The 17,242-nt window shown below is 39.8% G+C and overlaps 2 protein-coding genes across 3 annotated transcripts in view; one reads left to right on the top strand and one right to left on the bottom strand.

Annotated features, from left to right (window-relative positions):
• LOC121385944 (SUMO-interacting motif-containing protein 1-like) overlaps positions 1-3,455 on the top strand; it is a 13,292-nt gene extending 9,837 nt beyond the window's left edge. Inside the window, exons 2-4 of the mRNA XM_041516738.1 lie at positions 1,768-2,181; positions 2,272-2,979; positions 3,108-3,455. Of these exons, the coding sequence (XP_041372672.1) occupies positions 1,768-2,181; positions 2,272-2,979; positions 3,108-3,455 (1,470 nt within the window). The remainder of the gene's footprint in view (positions 1-1,767; positions 2,182-2,271; positions 2,980-3,107) is intronic.
• A 1,112-nt stretch (positions 3,456-4,567) lies between these two features.
• LOC121385778 lies at positions 4,568-13,689 on the bottom strand. Of its 2 annotated transcripts, none has more exons than XM_041516557.1 (6): positions 13,572-13,689; positions 13,128-13,274; positions 11,974-12,075; positions 9,248-9,389; positions 8,850-8,933; positions 4,568-4,700 (listed from the first exon to the last, which is right to left on the bottom strand). In XM_041516557.1, exons 1-5 carry the CDS (start codon positions 13,647-13,649, stop codon positions 8,872-8,874), a joined length of 531 nt encoding a protein of 176 aa, XP_041372491.1. In that variant the 5' UTR covers positions 13,650-13,689; the 3' UTR covers positions 4,568-4,700; positions 8,850-8,871. The 2 variants fall into 2 exon arrangements, with proteins under 2 accessions (XP_041372491.1, XP_041372492.1); XM_041516558.1 differs by having other exon boundaries at positions 4,568-4,691.
• Between the last annotated feature and the right edge of the window lie 3,553 nt (positions 13,690-17,242).

Below are 17,242 nucleotides of genomic sequence, written 5' to 3'. Positions count from 1 at the left end.
AGTAGCCCATGAAGTGGTGACAGCGGGTTTCCTCTCTCTATATCTGTGTGGTCCTTAACCATATGTCTGACGCCATATAACCGTAAATATAATGTGAATATAGTGCGTCGTTAAATAAAACATTTCTTTCTTTCGATCCCTGTCGGTGGGCCAATTGGGTTATTTAGCGACCCAGCAAGTGCACCACGATTGGTGTATTAAAGGCCGTGGTATGTGTTATCCTGTATGTGGGATAGTGCATATAAAATATCCCTTGCTATTAATGGAAAAATGTAGCGGGTTTCCTCTCTATATGTAAAAATTACCAAATATCTGACATCCAATAGCCTATGATCAATAAATCAATGTGCTCTAGTGGTGTCGCTAAACAAAACAAACAAACAAAGCAAATGAAAAATATCCGTAACATTTTTAATGAAATTAATTTACAATCATAAGCATTCTGCATCAGCAAAGTGTCACATGCAAAGTTTATTTTGGTAACCAAATACATATTATGACACACCCCCCCCCCCCCCACCCTCCATACACAACACACACCCAAAAACTACAAACAAACAACATTTTTAAAAACCCACACAAACAAACCCACACTAAACTCCCTTATAGCCTATTACACATCAAATAGTATTCCACACATAATAAAGTAAACAATGTAATAACAAAACTAAACATAACTAATTGTTCATTAAATGTATCTAAACTAAAAGGTAGTAATACCCATGAAGATTATAGGATTAATAAAACAATACTTTTTATAATACAAAAATGCTGTCACTATTTGATATATATTGCTGTAACCTCACCGTGGTGCAGGGGTGTAACATTCTGTTTGAGAATGGCCAATACAGCACAAAATTGAAGTTTTGAGTAAAATTCAGTATCCGTAAAATTCTGTGATATTTGTGTTTGTGCACAGTTCTTTACACTGTTTTTGTTTAAGTCTTGAATTTTTATATTGATGCTGATCATCACTTTATTTATTTGCATTACCATAGTTTGACACCCAATAGCCAATGTATTTTTCGTGCTGGGGTGTCGTTAAACAGTCTTTCATTCATTCATTCATTCTATTTGATATATAATCAAAACGAAATTACATTAATCTTACAGCCGCCCGGTGACGATTTTATTAAATATTTTCTAATGCTAGCGTAGTATATCATTCATTTCTGAATGATGCTATGTGCGCCAAATAAGCTATGCTTGGGTAGTGTGAAAAACATTATTTCTGTTCGTATATAGATGGGTTTTTTTTGATCGCAAGTCACAAATCTCGTTCCAATTATTGCCGCATGTCAAAGCCCTATTAAGACGAGTATCTATAACACACATTCCCAGTTTGGGCCACGTTCTACGAAGCGATCTTAGCGCTACGATCACCTTCAGTGCATAGAGTAGTTACGCACTTTAGGTGATCTTAGTGTTACTGAAGCTCGCCGCGGTAAAACCCACGGTTGCGCCTGAATTGTAGTCAAAATCGGCATGAATCGGCTTCATTCACTACCTCTCTATTACTCACGGTTGCTACAAATTAATACTGAGATTGCACTACGTTCTTGAAGCCGATTCATTACGAACTGCTACGACGTAGTACGCCTCCACTATGGTACCTTGACGAATACAGTATGACCCATCACGATTTATCCGGAATACGCCACGAATTACTACGACTGCACTGAGACTCCTCACGACTGTGTTAAGACACCTCACGACTGAACTAAGACTCCTCACGACTGTACTAAGACTCCTCACGACTGTGTTAAGACACCTCACGACTGCACTAAGACTCCTCACGACTGTGTTAAGACTCCTCACGACTGTGTTAAGACTCCTCACTACTGTACTAAGACTTTTCACGACTGTGTTAAGACTCCTCACGACTGTACTAAGACTCCTCACGACTGCGTTAAGACTCCTCACGGCTGTACTAAGACTCCTCACGACTGTGTTAAGACTCTTCACGACTGTGTTAAGATTCCTCACGACTGTACTAAGACTCCTCACGACTGTACTAAGACTCCTCACGACTGTACTAAGATTCCTCATGACTGTGTTAAGACTCCTCACGACTGTGTTAAGACTCCTCACGACTGTATTAAGACTCCTCACGACTGTGTTAAGACTCCTCACTGCTGTACTAAGACTCCTCACGACTGTACTAAGATTCCTCACGACTGTGTTAAGACACCTCACGACTGTACTAAGACTCCTCACGACTGTACTAAGACTCCTCACGACTGTACTACGACTCCTCACGACTGTGTTTAGACTCCTAACGACTGTATAAAGACTCCTCACGACTGCACTAAGACTCCTCACGACTGTGTTAAGACTCCTCACGACTGCACTAAGACTCCTCACGACTGTTTTAAGACTCCTCACGACTGCAATAGGACTCCTCACGACTGTACTAAGACTCCTCACGACTGTACTAAGACTCCTAACGACTGTATAAAGACTCCTCACGACTGCACTAAGACTCCTCACGACTGTACTAAGACTCCTCACGACTGTGTTAAGACTCCGCGCGACTGTACTAAGACTCCTCACGACTGTACTAAGACTCCTCATGACTGTGTTAAGACTCCTCACGACTGTATTAAGACTCCTCACGACTGTACTAAGATTCCTCACGATTGTATTAAGACTCATCAGGACTGCACTAAGATTCCTCACGATTGTGTTCAGACTCCTCACGACTGTACAAAGACTCCTCACGACTGTATAAAGACTCCTCACGACTGTACTAAGATTCCTCACGAATGTGTTAAGACTCCTCACGACTGTACTAAGACTCCTCACGACTGTACTACGACTCATAACGACTGTATAAAGACTCCTCACGACTGTGTTAAGACTCCTCACGACTGTACTAAGACTCCTCACAACTGTACTAAGACTCCTCACGACTGTACTAAGATTCCTCACGACTGTACTAAGACTCCTCACGACTGTACTAAGACTCCTCACGACTGTGTTAAGACTCCTCACGACTGTTTAGACTCCTAACGACTGTATACAGACTCCTCACGACTGTACTAAGACTCCTCACGACTGTGTTAAGACTCCTAACGACTGTGTTAAGACTCCTCACGACTGTTTAGACTCCTAACGACTGTATACAGACTCCTCACGACTGTACTAAGACTCCTCACGACTGTGTTAAGACTCCTAACGACTGTGTTAAGACTCCTAACGACTGTATAAAGACTCCTCACGACTGTACTAAGACTCCTCACGACTGTACTAAGACTCCTCACGACTGTGTTAAGACTCCTCACGACTGTGTTAAGGCTCCTCACGACTGTACTAAGACTCCTCGCGACTGTACTAAGACTCCTCACGACTGTGTTAAGACTCCGCACGACTGCACTAAGACTCCTCACGACTGTACTAAGACTCCTCACGACTGCCTCCCGGTTTACTCCGACGTGTGCAAGACTCGCATATAAAGGCCTGCCCATCAGCCAAGATTTAATTTCCCAAGTCCCATGATTACCACCCCCCCCCCCCCCCCCCCCCCCCGACTATCGGTGCACCTACGGATATGCACGATTCACTCACGACTGCTTTACGAATGCATCACGAATTAAAACATTCCAAGAATACTCCCGACAATCTTGAAAATGATCAAAACTGTCGGGTGCCTATCCCGCCGTTCCAAGAATACTGAAGAATGACTAGGAAGCCGCTTGGGTCTCACTACGCATATCCAAGAATGACCCCGACTCATCAAGTCGTTGGCATTCGGGGCAAAAATCGTGTACATGTGACTGATGCTTAAAGGGACATATCCTAGGTTTTAAACACTAAGGTATATTTTTCACTATTGGAGCCATTTATGATCACTGAAATCAAACATTACTTATATTTTATTGTTTAGATTATCCATTTCCGTTCAACCGAAGTGTTTCTGGTTATCATGATGTTCCTAATACGACATAATGCTTCTTTTTTTTCAAAACACAAGTTATCGTTATTCTGCTACCACCCCCCAGGAAGCCGCTAGGGTCCCACTAAAAAAAAAAGGATAATAAAAAAAATAAATAAATAATAATACAAAAAAAAAAAAAAAAAAAAAAAAAAAAAAAAAAAAAAAAATATATATATATAATGAATTGAATTAAAATTACATTTTGTTATAAATTTAACACTGAAAACAGTCATAAACGCAAACTCTTTAAACAACATGACGTTAGTTTGTGTTTGCCAAATCGTGATGACGTCATATTTAGTCCTGACAAGATAATTAGGTTGTAAGCGTCAACTCGTCCGATAATATTGTACGTTACACCACTGCAGAATATTTCTCACCGAGAAAATATGGACTATATTTTCCCTGTTATGAGTAACCGTTGGGTAACAAAAAAACAAAAAAACGTATTGAGTCCAGACTCGGTGACAAATAAATTGAACGCAGGTGTCGGAATTAACAGTCTGAGTTATACAAACGCGGTTCCGACAGTTAACGTATGATGACGCAATTTCGGTGTGAATTGCATTTCCCAACTCACTCAGAGTTATCTTTAATTAAAAAGAATGAAGTGATTCGTTGTCGATTTTGAAATATTTTTTATTGCACATCATTATGCTAAAACACTACAAGCATTAGGATTTTTAAATATTTACTATGCTCCGCTTGTATGACTCCTATTAGCAAATTCCAGAGCACCACATTGCTGTTGGTTCTGAAAAAACTAGAAAAACAGAAAACGTTAAAGTCTCTTTGTTTAACGACACCACTAGAGTACACTGATTTATTAATTATCAGCTGTTAGATGTCAACTATTTAGTAATTTTGATATATAGTTTTAGGAAGGAAACCCGCTACATTTTTCCATTAGTAGTAAGGAATTTTTTATATGCATTTTCCCACAGACAGGAAAGCACACACTACGGCCTTTGATTAGTTATGGTGCACTGGAATGTAACGAGAAAAATACAGCTATCAAGTATGTAGTTAAAATGTACTTAACAACACACACACACACACACACCCCCACACCCCGAAAAAAAAAAAAAAAAAACCCACACAAAAAAACCCCACACAAAAAAACAAAACAAAACAAAACAAACCAAAACAACAACAAAAAACCCCCAACAAAACAGCGACATGAAAGGGCATGTGCAAGGTCCAGATAGGGTATTGTATCAGACATAATTTTTGTCAGTGATGCGTCATATCGAGAACTTGTCGTCGAGTGTCCACCATAGAAGTTTTGTTAGGCTTTCAGTTCTTGGGTGTTATAAGCCTGATCGAACAATTCTGTCCCAGAACGCAATGACGGCCTTTAAAATCGGCATATGATGAGCATGACCTAAGCCTAAAGGTATCTCAGAAGTTGCGAAATATAGGAACCAAAATCTTGAGCAAAAGTAATATTGCTCGCCAAGAAACGAAAATTTACTATTGGAAAGCTGAAGTCATCCCTATTATAATACAGCTGTATGAAGACAAACATCCTTCCGAATCTCTTCGTATAAATAAAGGTGTGAAACACATTTTATTCTGCTGTTGTTTCCGTTATCTCTAATTCTGCAGTGTAAGTCAATGGCAAGTAATATATAATACCATTATGATATGATATAAGAGCATCCATATATCGAAACGTGAAATTAAACGTTTTCGCCAGACTCCTTTGTGTTGATTTAGCCAGATTAGTTAGACAATCTCATTCATATGCATAGAGAAACAAATCGGCGAGTAGTGAAGCAGAGTTGGAGCCCATGGGAATACCTACTTCCTGTCTGTATGTCATATCCCAAAATGAGAAATGTATTTTACCAATAAGGAAGTCCAGCTTTTTGACTTACGTCTGCCTCAGTGTACTTTTGTCTTGATTCCTTTCCAGTCTTTAACAAGTTGTCCAGTTCCATTGAAGATAGTTATATATATATATATATTTGTATCCCTGTTCACCTGATTTAAAGAGACATTCCTGAGTTTGCTGCATTGTAAGATGTTTCTGACTAATAGAATATTTCTGTGATTAAACTTACATATTAAATATTATTTCTTCTTTAGAATATCAGTCTCTGTATATTCAATGTGTTTCTGGTCGTCTTAATATTTGTAAGAAGCCCAAACTGGATTTTGTCTTCAAATAATTTCGTACGTACGAAAAAAAAGAATTTAGGAAATAAAATGAAATTTAACATAGTACAAATAATAGAGCGATCAGAAACACGTTTAATATACAGCCTCTAATATTGTATGCAAACAATATATTTGATACGTAATTACAATTGTTGAAAGGTTTTTGTTAGTCGATAACATCTTAAAAAATGAAGCAAACTCAGGAATGTCTCTTTAGTAACAAATGCCGCTTTAATTAAGGAGTGGAGATTTCCTTACGTTTTTCGCGAGGATTCGTTGTGTACTGTGTTTAAATATCGAATATTTTAACACTGGTGGACTTTGGTCTGGATTACGATTGGATATTTTCAAGTATATGTTTGGAATCCTTGAGTATCAATATGTGATTAATAGCACTCGTCTCGAAGACGTTTTGGCGATACACTGAAGGTCCATTCTTGATAGTAGTCAGGATAATGGTTAGTTTTAAATAGTTCCTATAATATTATATTCTTTTTACATGCATATACATGTATATAGAGAAGGCTGTTCAGTAACAAAGCATTGTTGTCATCTAATCCAAGGCTGGACACTGCTTGATTTAGCTTAGCATAATATTTTAGTAAAATAGACACGTCGGAACGGCTAAAGTACTGCCTCATTTTGGATATTGGCCTTGATTATTATTTAAAAAAAACACCCCCAAAAACAACAAAAGTGTATTGAAAAACATCTTTTAAAATAATAAATCTAAACACTTATCTAACATTTTTTTTTCAAAAATAATTGACGCACAGCGACGTTTTACTGCCACGGTTGCCCAAATCTGGATTATGTCCCTTCAAATATATACTCTGTCAACAAAGAAACGCATAGGTGATAGGGAAAGAAGAAAAGTGTTTGATTTTACAAAATATCGGGGTTTTTTTGTACAATGTTGCTGAATGACTATGTTTGTTAATGGTCCTGGAATGGGACAGCATGCCCAAATGCACCCTAAAACAAATTTAACTCATGTTGTGGCACGTTGTGCGACAATTGCAGGAAATCTGCGTGAAATGGTCAGATTTACCGGCCTCGGTGGCGTCGTGGTTAGCCCATCGGCCTACAGGCTGGAAGGTACTGGGTTCGGATCCCAGTCGAGGCATGGGAGTTTTAATCCAGATACCGATTCCAAACCCTGAGTGAGTGCTCCGCAAGGCTCAAGGGGTAGGTATAAACTACTTGCACCGACCAGTGATCCATAACTGGTTGAACAAAGGCCATGGTTTGTGCTATCCTGCCTGTGGGAAGCGCAAATAAAAGATACCTTGCTGCCTGTCGTAAAAGACTAGCATATGTGGCGACAGCAGGTTTCCTCTATAAAAAACCCAGTGTCAGAATGACCATATGTTTGACGTCCAATAGCTGATGATAAGACAAAAAATCAATGTGCTCTAGTGGCGTCGTTAAATAAAACAAACTTTACTTTGTTTGGGTCAGATTGTGGCGAATGCACGTGAAAATCGGGGAAAAAATTGGGGTAGTGATGGGTATTTAAAGCTGCAATGCTCGCAATGATGCCTCATTTCCATTTCGACGTAGACGAGTTGCAAGATGCCAAGACTAAACCTGCCGAATCGAATCATTGCAATAGGCCGCCTCCAGTTAGGTGAATCGCAGTCAGCAGTCGCACGCCACATGGACGTCCATCAGAGCACCATTTCACGTCTCTGGGACAGGTACCAGCAGTTTCAATCAGCTGAAGACCTGCCCAGAAGTGGAAGACGTCGCACAACAACTGCAGCACAAGATCGCTACATCCGGGTTCTACACTTGCGTCACTTGCTGGTTTACGGGCTAGGAGGCCGTATGTTGGCCCCGTCCTGCGATGTCAACGTCGACATTTACGTGTTTGCTGGTGCACGAATGTACAGGGGTGGAACTGGGGAAACTGGCGGTGAGTATGTTTCAGCGACGAGTGACGTTTCCTTCTACAGTGACGTGATGGACGACGACGTGTTTACAGACGCCGCAATGAACGTTTTGCCAGCAACTGCGTCGCCCAAGTTGACAGATTCGGTGGAGGGAGTGTCACGATGTGTGGAGCTATCTCATACACCGGCAGAAGTGAACTTGTGTTCGTACAAGGCAACCTGACAAGTGTACGCTACCGGGATGAACTTCTTCGCCATCACATGCTTCCCATTTTGGATCGACAGAGAGAACTCTTTCAGCAGGACAATGTCAGGCCGCATACGGCACGTGTAACGATGGGTTTTCTACAGAATGAGAACATTAATGTGCTGCCATGGCCATCAAGGTCGCCAGATCTCAACCCCATTCAATGGGCTTTCTACAGAATGAGAACATTAATGTGCTGCTATGGCCATCAAGATCGCCAGATCTCAACCCCATTGAACATCTATGGGACGAACTGGACAGACGTGGACATCAGCGTGACTCGGAGCCTCAGACGCTTCGGCAACTGTCACATGCACTGCAGGAAGAATGGGCTAGGATTCCACGTGACCGGATTCAGAGACTCGTTCAGTCTATGCCAAGGAGATGTCGCGCAGTGATTGCTGCTGATGGCCACACAAGGTACTGATTTCAGCGCTCTCGTGCGACGTTGCTTGTTGACAAAAACGCCTCCACTGCCGTCAGTCCATAGCAAGAACATTGTCACATACTCATGTCCAATTTGACTGTGATACGATCATAAATAACGAAATTATGTCACTTTGTATTAAAAAGATAATTGCACGAATATATTTAGAAGGTTACTCACCATGAGTGCATAATGAGCCTTTTTAGCCTTTATTTTGACACCAAAGACAAAGAACACACCAGCTACGTTTCACTACCTTCTTAGCTGAAAATACAATCATCATGTTTATAATAATGATTACAGGACTTGATGTTGTCGATGATATAAAATTAAATCATTGGGTTTTGCCTTGTTTGGATGATTAATATATGCATATATATATATATATATATATATATATATATATATATATATATATATATATATAAATACTACTCCCCCCATATCTCTCTCTCTCTCTCTCTCTCTCTCTCTCTCTCTCTCTCTCTCTCTCTCTCTCTCTCTCTCTCTCTCTCTCTCTCCACACTCTTCCCTCTCCCTCTTTTTCATAAGGCAACGTCTTGAATTGGATTTGATACCTCGCTTAAGTGATTTCAGCAAGAAAACATTGGAGTCGCTACAGAAGTCATCCAAGAAAGATCCAATCTTTCTCTTCACTTTATCTTTTGCCAGTGGATTCTTCGGGACATCCCAATGCTCCAACGTCTGGACAAATTCACTCTTCATCGAATGGAAAACAATGGAAGTTATTACTCAGAGAATTAACGCTATACGTATGTAATGTTGTTTACCGTACTTGAGGAGACTATACAAACAATATTTAGGGGAAAAACAAAACAAAAAACAAAACAGAAACAGAAAAAAAATGGGTATGGGTGGGGGGAGGGGTAGCTGGGTGACGGCTGGTTCATAACATTCAAGGAATCTAATTCGTTGCGGTGTTTTTGTTCGCTTTGAGTTTGTTGTTGTTGTTAAGATCGACGTGTGTTATTATTATTATTATTATTATTATTATAACAAATAACATAAACATAAACATATTTTAAACAATTCAAATTCACCAACTCTAAACAGAAAAATATCTTTAATATGTAATTTCAGTCATCAAAACGGCCCTAGCCGCGCACCTTATGCGAGAGCTCTACCAATAGATAGAGAATAATAAACGAGTTACCAGTTATTATCAAATTTAGTTCCAGAGTGAAATAATTTTCACTTGACACGAGCTTTAGTGAGTAACAAGTGAACATTATTTCACGAGGTGTATGTTGTTAGTGCCAACGAGAACCCGTTCTGTTGGCAATCTTCATTTGAAATTTGGCAATTTAACATGGATTTCAATGGCAGATGACATCTGTGTAGTGTTACCTTAATGTAAAACATCCCCGAAATATAAATTTATCCCTGAAATATAAGTTTAGCAAGCCAAAATGAGAATGGACTAGTGTAGCATCCTTATAAGAGGTCATTTCATCAATTTGTTTTTTTAGCCAAGCTTATGGGTGCCCTCTTTGGGTAAATACTGAAAACATGTCAATGTTTTTATTTTATTTATTTATTTATTTATTATTATTATTATTATTATTATTACATGTATTATTATTATTATATGTAACATATAAATTGATCTGAGTGTCTAACATTGAGTTCCTCGTTGTAGAATGTCAAAGTTCAAGGTCACACGGTCAATATCCAAATTCACCTTAAAGTCTATGAGTTTGTGCATAATGAATGTTTTGGAATGTACAACCATAGTGACAAACATTTTTTATTGTATTGTGAATATATAGCATAGTATTCTACTTGGGACATGGGTGTATAGTGGAAGAGACAGCCGGAGTGAATAAGTTAGTGAACCACCTGTTCGGACCAGTACTACAGCCAGATGCGGTCATATAGCAAAAACCGGAGACGGAAATGTTCTCAATTTTTAAGTAAAAATAAATGCTTATATAATGTATGTTCGCAATGGTGTATGTTGTTAGTGCCAATGAGAACCCGTTCTATTGGCAATCTCCATTTGAAGTTTGGCAATTTAACATGGATTCCAATGGCAGATGACATCTGTATAGTGACACCTTTGTAGCACGTGCGTCAAAAACTTTAGCATGCACCAGCAGAACATATTGTCAACTATGTAACCTATTTCAGTGAGTGAAATGTTTAGTGGTATTGCCAACACAAAAAAGCTTTCCAACACAAAACTGTGCAATGTTTTATCAACACATGTATGTTGTTCAACAAACCATGTACTTACAGTAATTTATAAAGAAATTATTTAACTTTTTTTTAAAGCAAATTACAAAATGGAGTCTCCAGGAAGCAATGTTAACAGATAACATTTTAGGAAAGGGAATATAACAAATCGGATGTCTTGCATTTGTGTTATAAGTTGAACAAATGAATAATGGTAAGATAGTTTGGTTAATAATATAAGCTGCATTCTGAGTTTTAATAAATATATAAACAGATATTCAGAAAGATGTTTATGTTAAAGCATATAAGGACCATATATTTTTGGCAAGTATCTGTAAAGAGAGTTTTGCCGGCAGACAGTGTGACAAGCATATGACTTCAATAACGATATAGCCGTACAGGTGAGAAGAGAAAAAAATTGTTTTTAAAATTAAGTTTTCTTTCAAATTACAGTCTTTCAAAATCATAGAAAAAAAATATTAAGAAATGTGGCGTGTTTATGAGTGGGTTAAATTCAACCTTGCTTTCTTTGCTCATTTTAACATAATTTTATTACGAACATTTCTGTGAATGTTACAAACATTTGTTTATACTTTCCCCATGCAACGGTCAACTACGTCATACATCTTCAAATATATGTACTGTTGCGTACAAACGACGCAACCTCTGATACAGGTCCCTCACCGAAACAGGGCAACGGCCGATATCTACTTCGCTGTTAAAGGGGCAGACCGTAGTGTTTAAACACTACAGCATATTTTCACTATTAGAGTCATTTATGGTCACTGATATAAAACATTACTTATATTTTATTCTTTAGATTATCCATTTCCGTAGAACTGAAGTGTTTCTGGTTATCCTGGAGTTTCTTATAATTTTGTTTTACCCTTTTCATGTTTTTAAAAACGCACGTCCGTCTGAGAAATAGCGGTTTATTGATTCGAGTTGTAGTCTATGTTTAAGGATATTTCCTGTTTTAAGGTCACAGACTCTTCTTTCACTCAATTGTAACTTTATCCAAATGAGTTACAGGTTTGTAAATTAAATAAACTTAGTGTTCCCTTTTACGGGTCTGCGCCTTTAATTTCGGCGAGTCGGTAACACTCACCCCACTGTCCAGGGCCTTCTTCGTGTATGCATAGGTCTCCTTCTTCCCGAGTGGCTTCACCAGACATTCCCGTGTTACTGGATCCTTCATGGCTACCAAGCGCTAAAACAAACTTACAATATTTAGCTGAATCATAGGTGACGGCGGGGAAGGGTTCAGACCTCCCCATATGTTAGTATTATGCACTGCTCACTCTGCCCTAATTGAAAGGCGAATTAATATAGATTTGTCCCTCACCGAACGTTGTACCACTAGGCTACGTCCCGTCCCTGGATACACGGGGCATGCAAAAACAAGAAAATAGGCCACGTGAAACGCTTCGAAATGATCCTTTCGAGGCAGAGCTTTTGTGTGTGTTGTTGTTGTTGTAGTTATTGTTGTTGTTGTTGTTGTTGTTATTATTATTGTTGTTGTTGTTGTTGTAGTTATTGTTGTTGTTGTTGTTGTAGTTATTGTTGTTGTTGTTGGTTTGACGCTATAGTGTACACCTTTTCATTGTAAATCCATATCAGCAGTCGAAGCATTTTACCGACGCGAAATATGCGAGGTGAAACACTAAAATGGAAACATATTAACGGTTTTACGTCATGCTGGAGCTACAATGGAAAGGTTTCCATCAATGGGGTGGCGTAAAAAAAAAAAAACTAATAATAAAAATAAAAATAAAAAAATAAAACAAAACAAAACAAATAAAAACAACAAAAACAAACACAAATAAACAAACATACAACAACAACAACACCGAACAAACGCTTTGCCACCACAGAGTAAAGATATTTTTTCGAGCACTTCACTCGACATTCCTTTTTGCTCAGCTAATGGGATTCCTGTAATTGGTACCAGCTTAAAATAAAGTTTAACAAGACTGATGGACAGGGAACGCTTCCCGTCCTCGTTTACCGCCAGGATAGAAAACGTTCACCAGAGCGTTAAACGCCGCATGTTTAATTGTCGTTTCAAGACGCATGAAACGCTTAAGTGGAATCGGGCCTCAAAACATTGAAAATTCAAAACTTAATATTATGTCGATTTTTTTTACTCGCGCTTCATCCATTTTGTTCTTTGACAGCTCGTTAATTGGCATCTGCAGATAATGGCGGACGCCCATTATTAAGCCGAAAACTTGGAAAACTCCAGTTGGAAGAATAGCTTACCTTCTCAAAGTCGTGCTGGTTAATTGTTCTTCGGTTGCATTTGCTTGCTTTATCCACTGGATCGGGTATCATCAACATACTGCGCCGATTGAGACCTACGACCCCATTGACCTTCTCTCCTTTGTAACTGGTTGTTACGAAACGCCACTATAAAAGAGAAAACATCTGATATAATGCAACACAATTCAAGGCTTATTATAACATATTTCATTGAGATGAATTTGGGCACTATATATTTCTCTCTCTCTCTCTCTCTCTCTCTCTCTCTCTCTCTCTCTCTCTTTCTCTCTCTCTCTCTCACACACACACAGACACACGCACACACACACATACACACACACACACACATGGTGCATTGGGTGCACTGTTAGGGACGAGGAAAAGCACAGTTTGTCAGCCATGGGGTAGATTTGGTTCTATACACATATTTATTATTATACTTACGTCTGTGTGGTCAAATCCCAATATCCCTCCAACCATCAAGGCAAATGCACAAAACAACCACACGAGCGTCATTGTCATTCCTACAATATAACAATAACGCTAAACAAGAAAACAATTACCACCATAATGCAAACCAGAGACACCGATTGTTGTTGCAATAACAAACAAAAAGGAGAAAAAAAAGATGAAGTGTCTTCGAAACCATTTAGGATATGCATGCATTATTAACTTAAGGGAACAGAATTGTAATTAAACAAATTGCTACGAATCTCCCCTGGGTTGTCATGCCACGAGCTGAAACAGTTTCAGGCCCTTTTAAGGGCCTCTATGGGCAACCCCCAGGGAGACATTTCAACGCCATCTAGGTCCCCTTAACGAGCTACGCTTGGCTTACTAATCTTCCCAAACTATACGTAGCTCCCTTCTTTATTTTTTTGGAGGGACCGTTCAAAATTGCGCCTACTTTCCTTCTAAAAAAATGCGCACCATTTCTCTTTGGCTTCATCCTCCGGGACTCAAAATTCCATAGCCACCATACCACCATCTGCCTGCGCCAGTGCAGGCGGTTCCCCCTCCATCCCACCCCACCCCTTTCATGTCGTGGACGGAGGAGCTGGCTGAGGCCCGACACCTGTGCCCAGGACAGGGCGTGCGCTACAACAGCTTGTTCTGAATGTGCACGTTAAACTCTCTGACCTGATCTGACGTAATTAAAACAAAATAGAAAAAACCGAACTAATTAATACATGTTGCTTCAGGTTTTTCGCATTGAGATGGTCTGAGATTAGCCCGAGTACTCTGACTGTAAGAGAGCTAGACGGACATTTGGACATAAATACGCTCTCATTACAGTCGGAGACCAAGCTAAGTGGCAAAGATTTCCGCTCTAATATCACAACAATCCTATGTTTAACTATAGAAAGAAACCCAACAGCACCCACATTCAGCTACGCTTCGTGACACTCCGTCGCAAGAATTACAAAGCTCGGTGGACTTATTTCGTGACGTAGATCACGTGATCGCCCACTGGGCGATTCCGCCTTGTGCAACAGTTACAGGGTCCGTCTCATACCAAGCGACGTTACAGCATGGATTAGTTTCGTTTTGTGTTTCTGCGATGGAATGTGCATGCTGTAAAGAACGTTTCGAGGATAAAAAAGTGGACGGTTGCGTAGAACAGAAATTTGTGCACAATTCAAAAGTGGGCCCAGTGCTGCACAGAAGTTAAGTGAGTTTTTGATGTAACTGTCACTCCTGAAAAAGAATTATTCGTTCTGTCTCCAATGTGGTTTGACGATTCGTTCCTTGGACACAAACGAAACAAACAATTGTCAACTGTGGAGATACAATTTAGAAAAGTTAAAAAAACCAGGCTCATACATAGCCACAAAACTCGCCAGCCCCACCCCAAGTGCCCGACAAAACCAAAGCGACAGAGAGTGGTACAAACGCCAAGCAGGCATACCAGTCGTAGATCAAAGACTTTTTCACCTGGAGAAAAGGTGAATATAATATTGTTTCGTGTTAGTGTGTGTGTGTGTGTGTGTGTTGTGTGTGTGTGTGGTCTATAACCACTCTCTGTCGCTTTGGTGATTGTCCACAGCCCAGTGGTAAAGCGCTAAGTTGATGCGTTGTCGGTCTCGGGATCGATCCCCATCGGTGTGGCCATTGCGCTGATTTCTCGGCTTCACCCAGTGCACCACGACTAGTATATCAAATGTCGTGTATGTGCTATCCCTGGGGCCGTATGTGCGATGAATGCATATAAAAAGATCACTCTTGCTACTAATGATAAAATGTAGCGGGGTTTCCTCTGTAACCACTTTGATAAAATTACCAAAATATTTGACATCCAATAGACGATGATTAATGAATCAATGTGCTCTAGTGGTGTCGTTACACAAAACAAACATTTTTTGTGCTTGTCGGGCCACTTGTTTTGAGGACGGGCCCTGGTAGACGGAATGGCTGAGTGGGCGAACATGGTGGACGCAACGCCACGGATATAGGTCGGCGAACTTTAGATTCTGCTGTCCGGAGTTTGCCCGAAAGCTTAGCTGAATGTGGGTGCTGTCGGGTTTCTTTCTTGTAGTGTGTGTATTAGTGATTAATATGTGGATTTTTTTTTTAATCAATTAACGTCGCAAATGATCGATGTAAGGTATTTTAACGTTAACATAGGATTGTGTAGATATTAGAGCGGAAATCTTTGCCAAACATTTTGGTTTGTCGCGGAATTGCCTTAAAAAAAATCCATAGCTCGGTCCCTGTACTGTAATGAGAGCGTATTTAGTCCAAATGTCCGTCTATTTCACTTCGCCATTATAACGCGAAAATTTGACTGGCTAAAACAAATTCATTTGCTGGCAAGTTCTTTTAAAAAAACGGTGATGAACCTGGCGGGAAATGTGCGGGATTCTCCACGAGCCATGTTACAAAGTCATACACTACTTCTCGCTGTTTAGTTGCATGCAACTTACTCTTTAAAATGACCAACGATGGAATGTTTTCTTGAAGCAAAATGGCTGCCTCCTTAAAGTTTATGGACCCGGATGACGTAATGGCTGTTTCTAAGCGTTTGTGTGTGTGAGGAGACGCTGACAGGAATGAGGAAGTAAATAACAGCAAACTCTACCGAATTATGAATCTAGTTAATCGAGCAGAAAATCAGATGTGGGATGAGGAAGTATCGGAATAAGTGAAATCATATCCGCTAGTGCTGGGTTGTATTGTCGTTACATTAAAACAACAAACTACAAAAACGATATTAGAAGACCACAGTCTGTATTACATGAAAACAAACGTCGTAGATTTGTAATCTGCTTGCGCTAACTTATTTTACCAGGCGGATGACCTTAAAACAAATTAGTGTTGACCTAGGTTGTTGTTAACGTTGACGTTAATTTCGGGAAATGGGACTATTTAAAATATTTTTAAAAACAAAATGAATTTATTGAAAAATACGTTTTCACCGTGTCCGCTCCGCGTTCGCCAGTTTAAACGTAAGTAGCTGGACCTTTTTTGTTTAAAACGGTCAAATACAACATAGTTATCCCCCCGAATTTCCATATTTCTGTGGTGCTTTACAACCTCACCGCGCCTCGGTGGGTCGTTTGGGCAGGCCATCAGTTAAGTCTGTGAGGTACTGGGTTCGGATCCCACCAACCGTCGATGCACTGGGATTTTAAGGCTCATTTATTGTGATGACCGACCTCCATACAACCCCATTACCTTGAGTCCAGGGCACCGCCCCGCCAATGCTCAATGGGTAGGGTGTAAACCACCTTGCACCAACCAGTGTGCATAACTTGGTTCAACAAAGGCCACGGTTTGTGCTATCCTGCCTGTGGGAAGCGCAAAAAAAGATCCCCTTGGCTGCTAATCGGAAAGAGTTGCCCATGTAGTGGCGACGCGGGTTTTCTCTCCAAATCTGTGTTGGTCCGTAACCTTAGTTTCACGCCATATAATCGTAAATAAAAGGTTTGAGTGCGTCGTTAAAATTAAAACATTTCTTTCTTTTCTTTACACCTTTCCCTCTCTAGGTTATCCGAAAAACCAAGCAAACAGGCGAAGAACTTTTTAATACAAGTTAACCGCAAGTTCCATTAAAATCTGAATACTGTTCCTTTGTAAATATTGGTCTTGGCCAAAGCACCACTGAATACCTTATT

This window comes from Gigantopelta aegis, chromosome 12 (assembly GCF_016097555.1).
Source record: "Gigantopelta aegis isolate Gae_Host chromosome 12, Gae_host_genome, whole genome shotgun sequence".
Taxonomy (NCBI): Eukaryota; Metazoa; Mollusca; class Gastropoda; order Neomphalida; family Peltospiridae; genus Gigantopelta; species Gigantopelta aegis.
The sequence above is the reverse complement of the archived record's forward strand: the minus strand, read 5'-3'. Positions and strand labels throughout refer to the sequence as shown.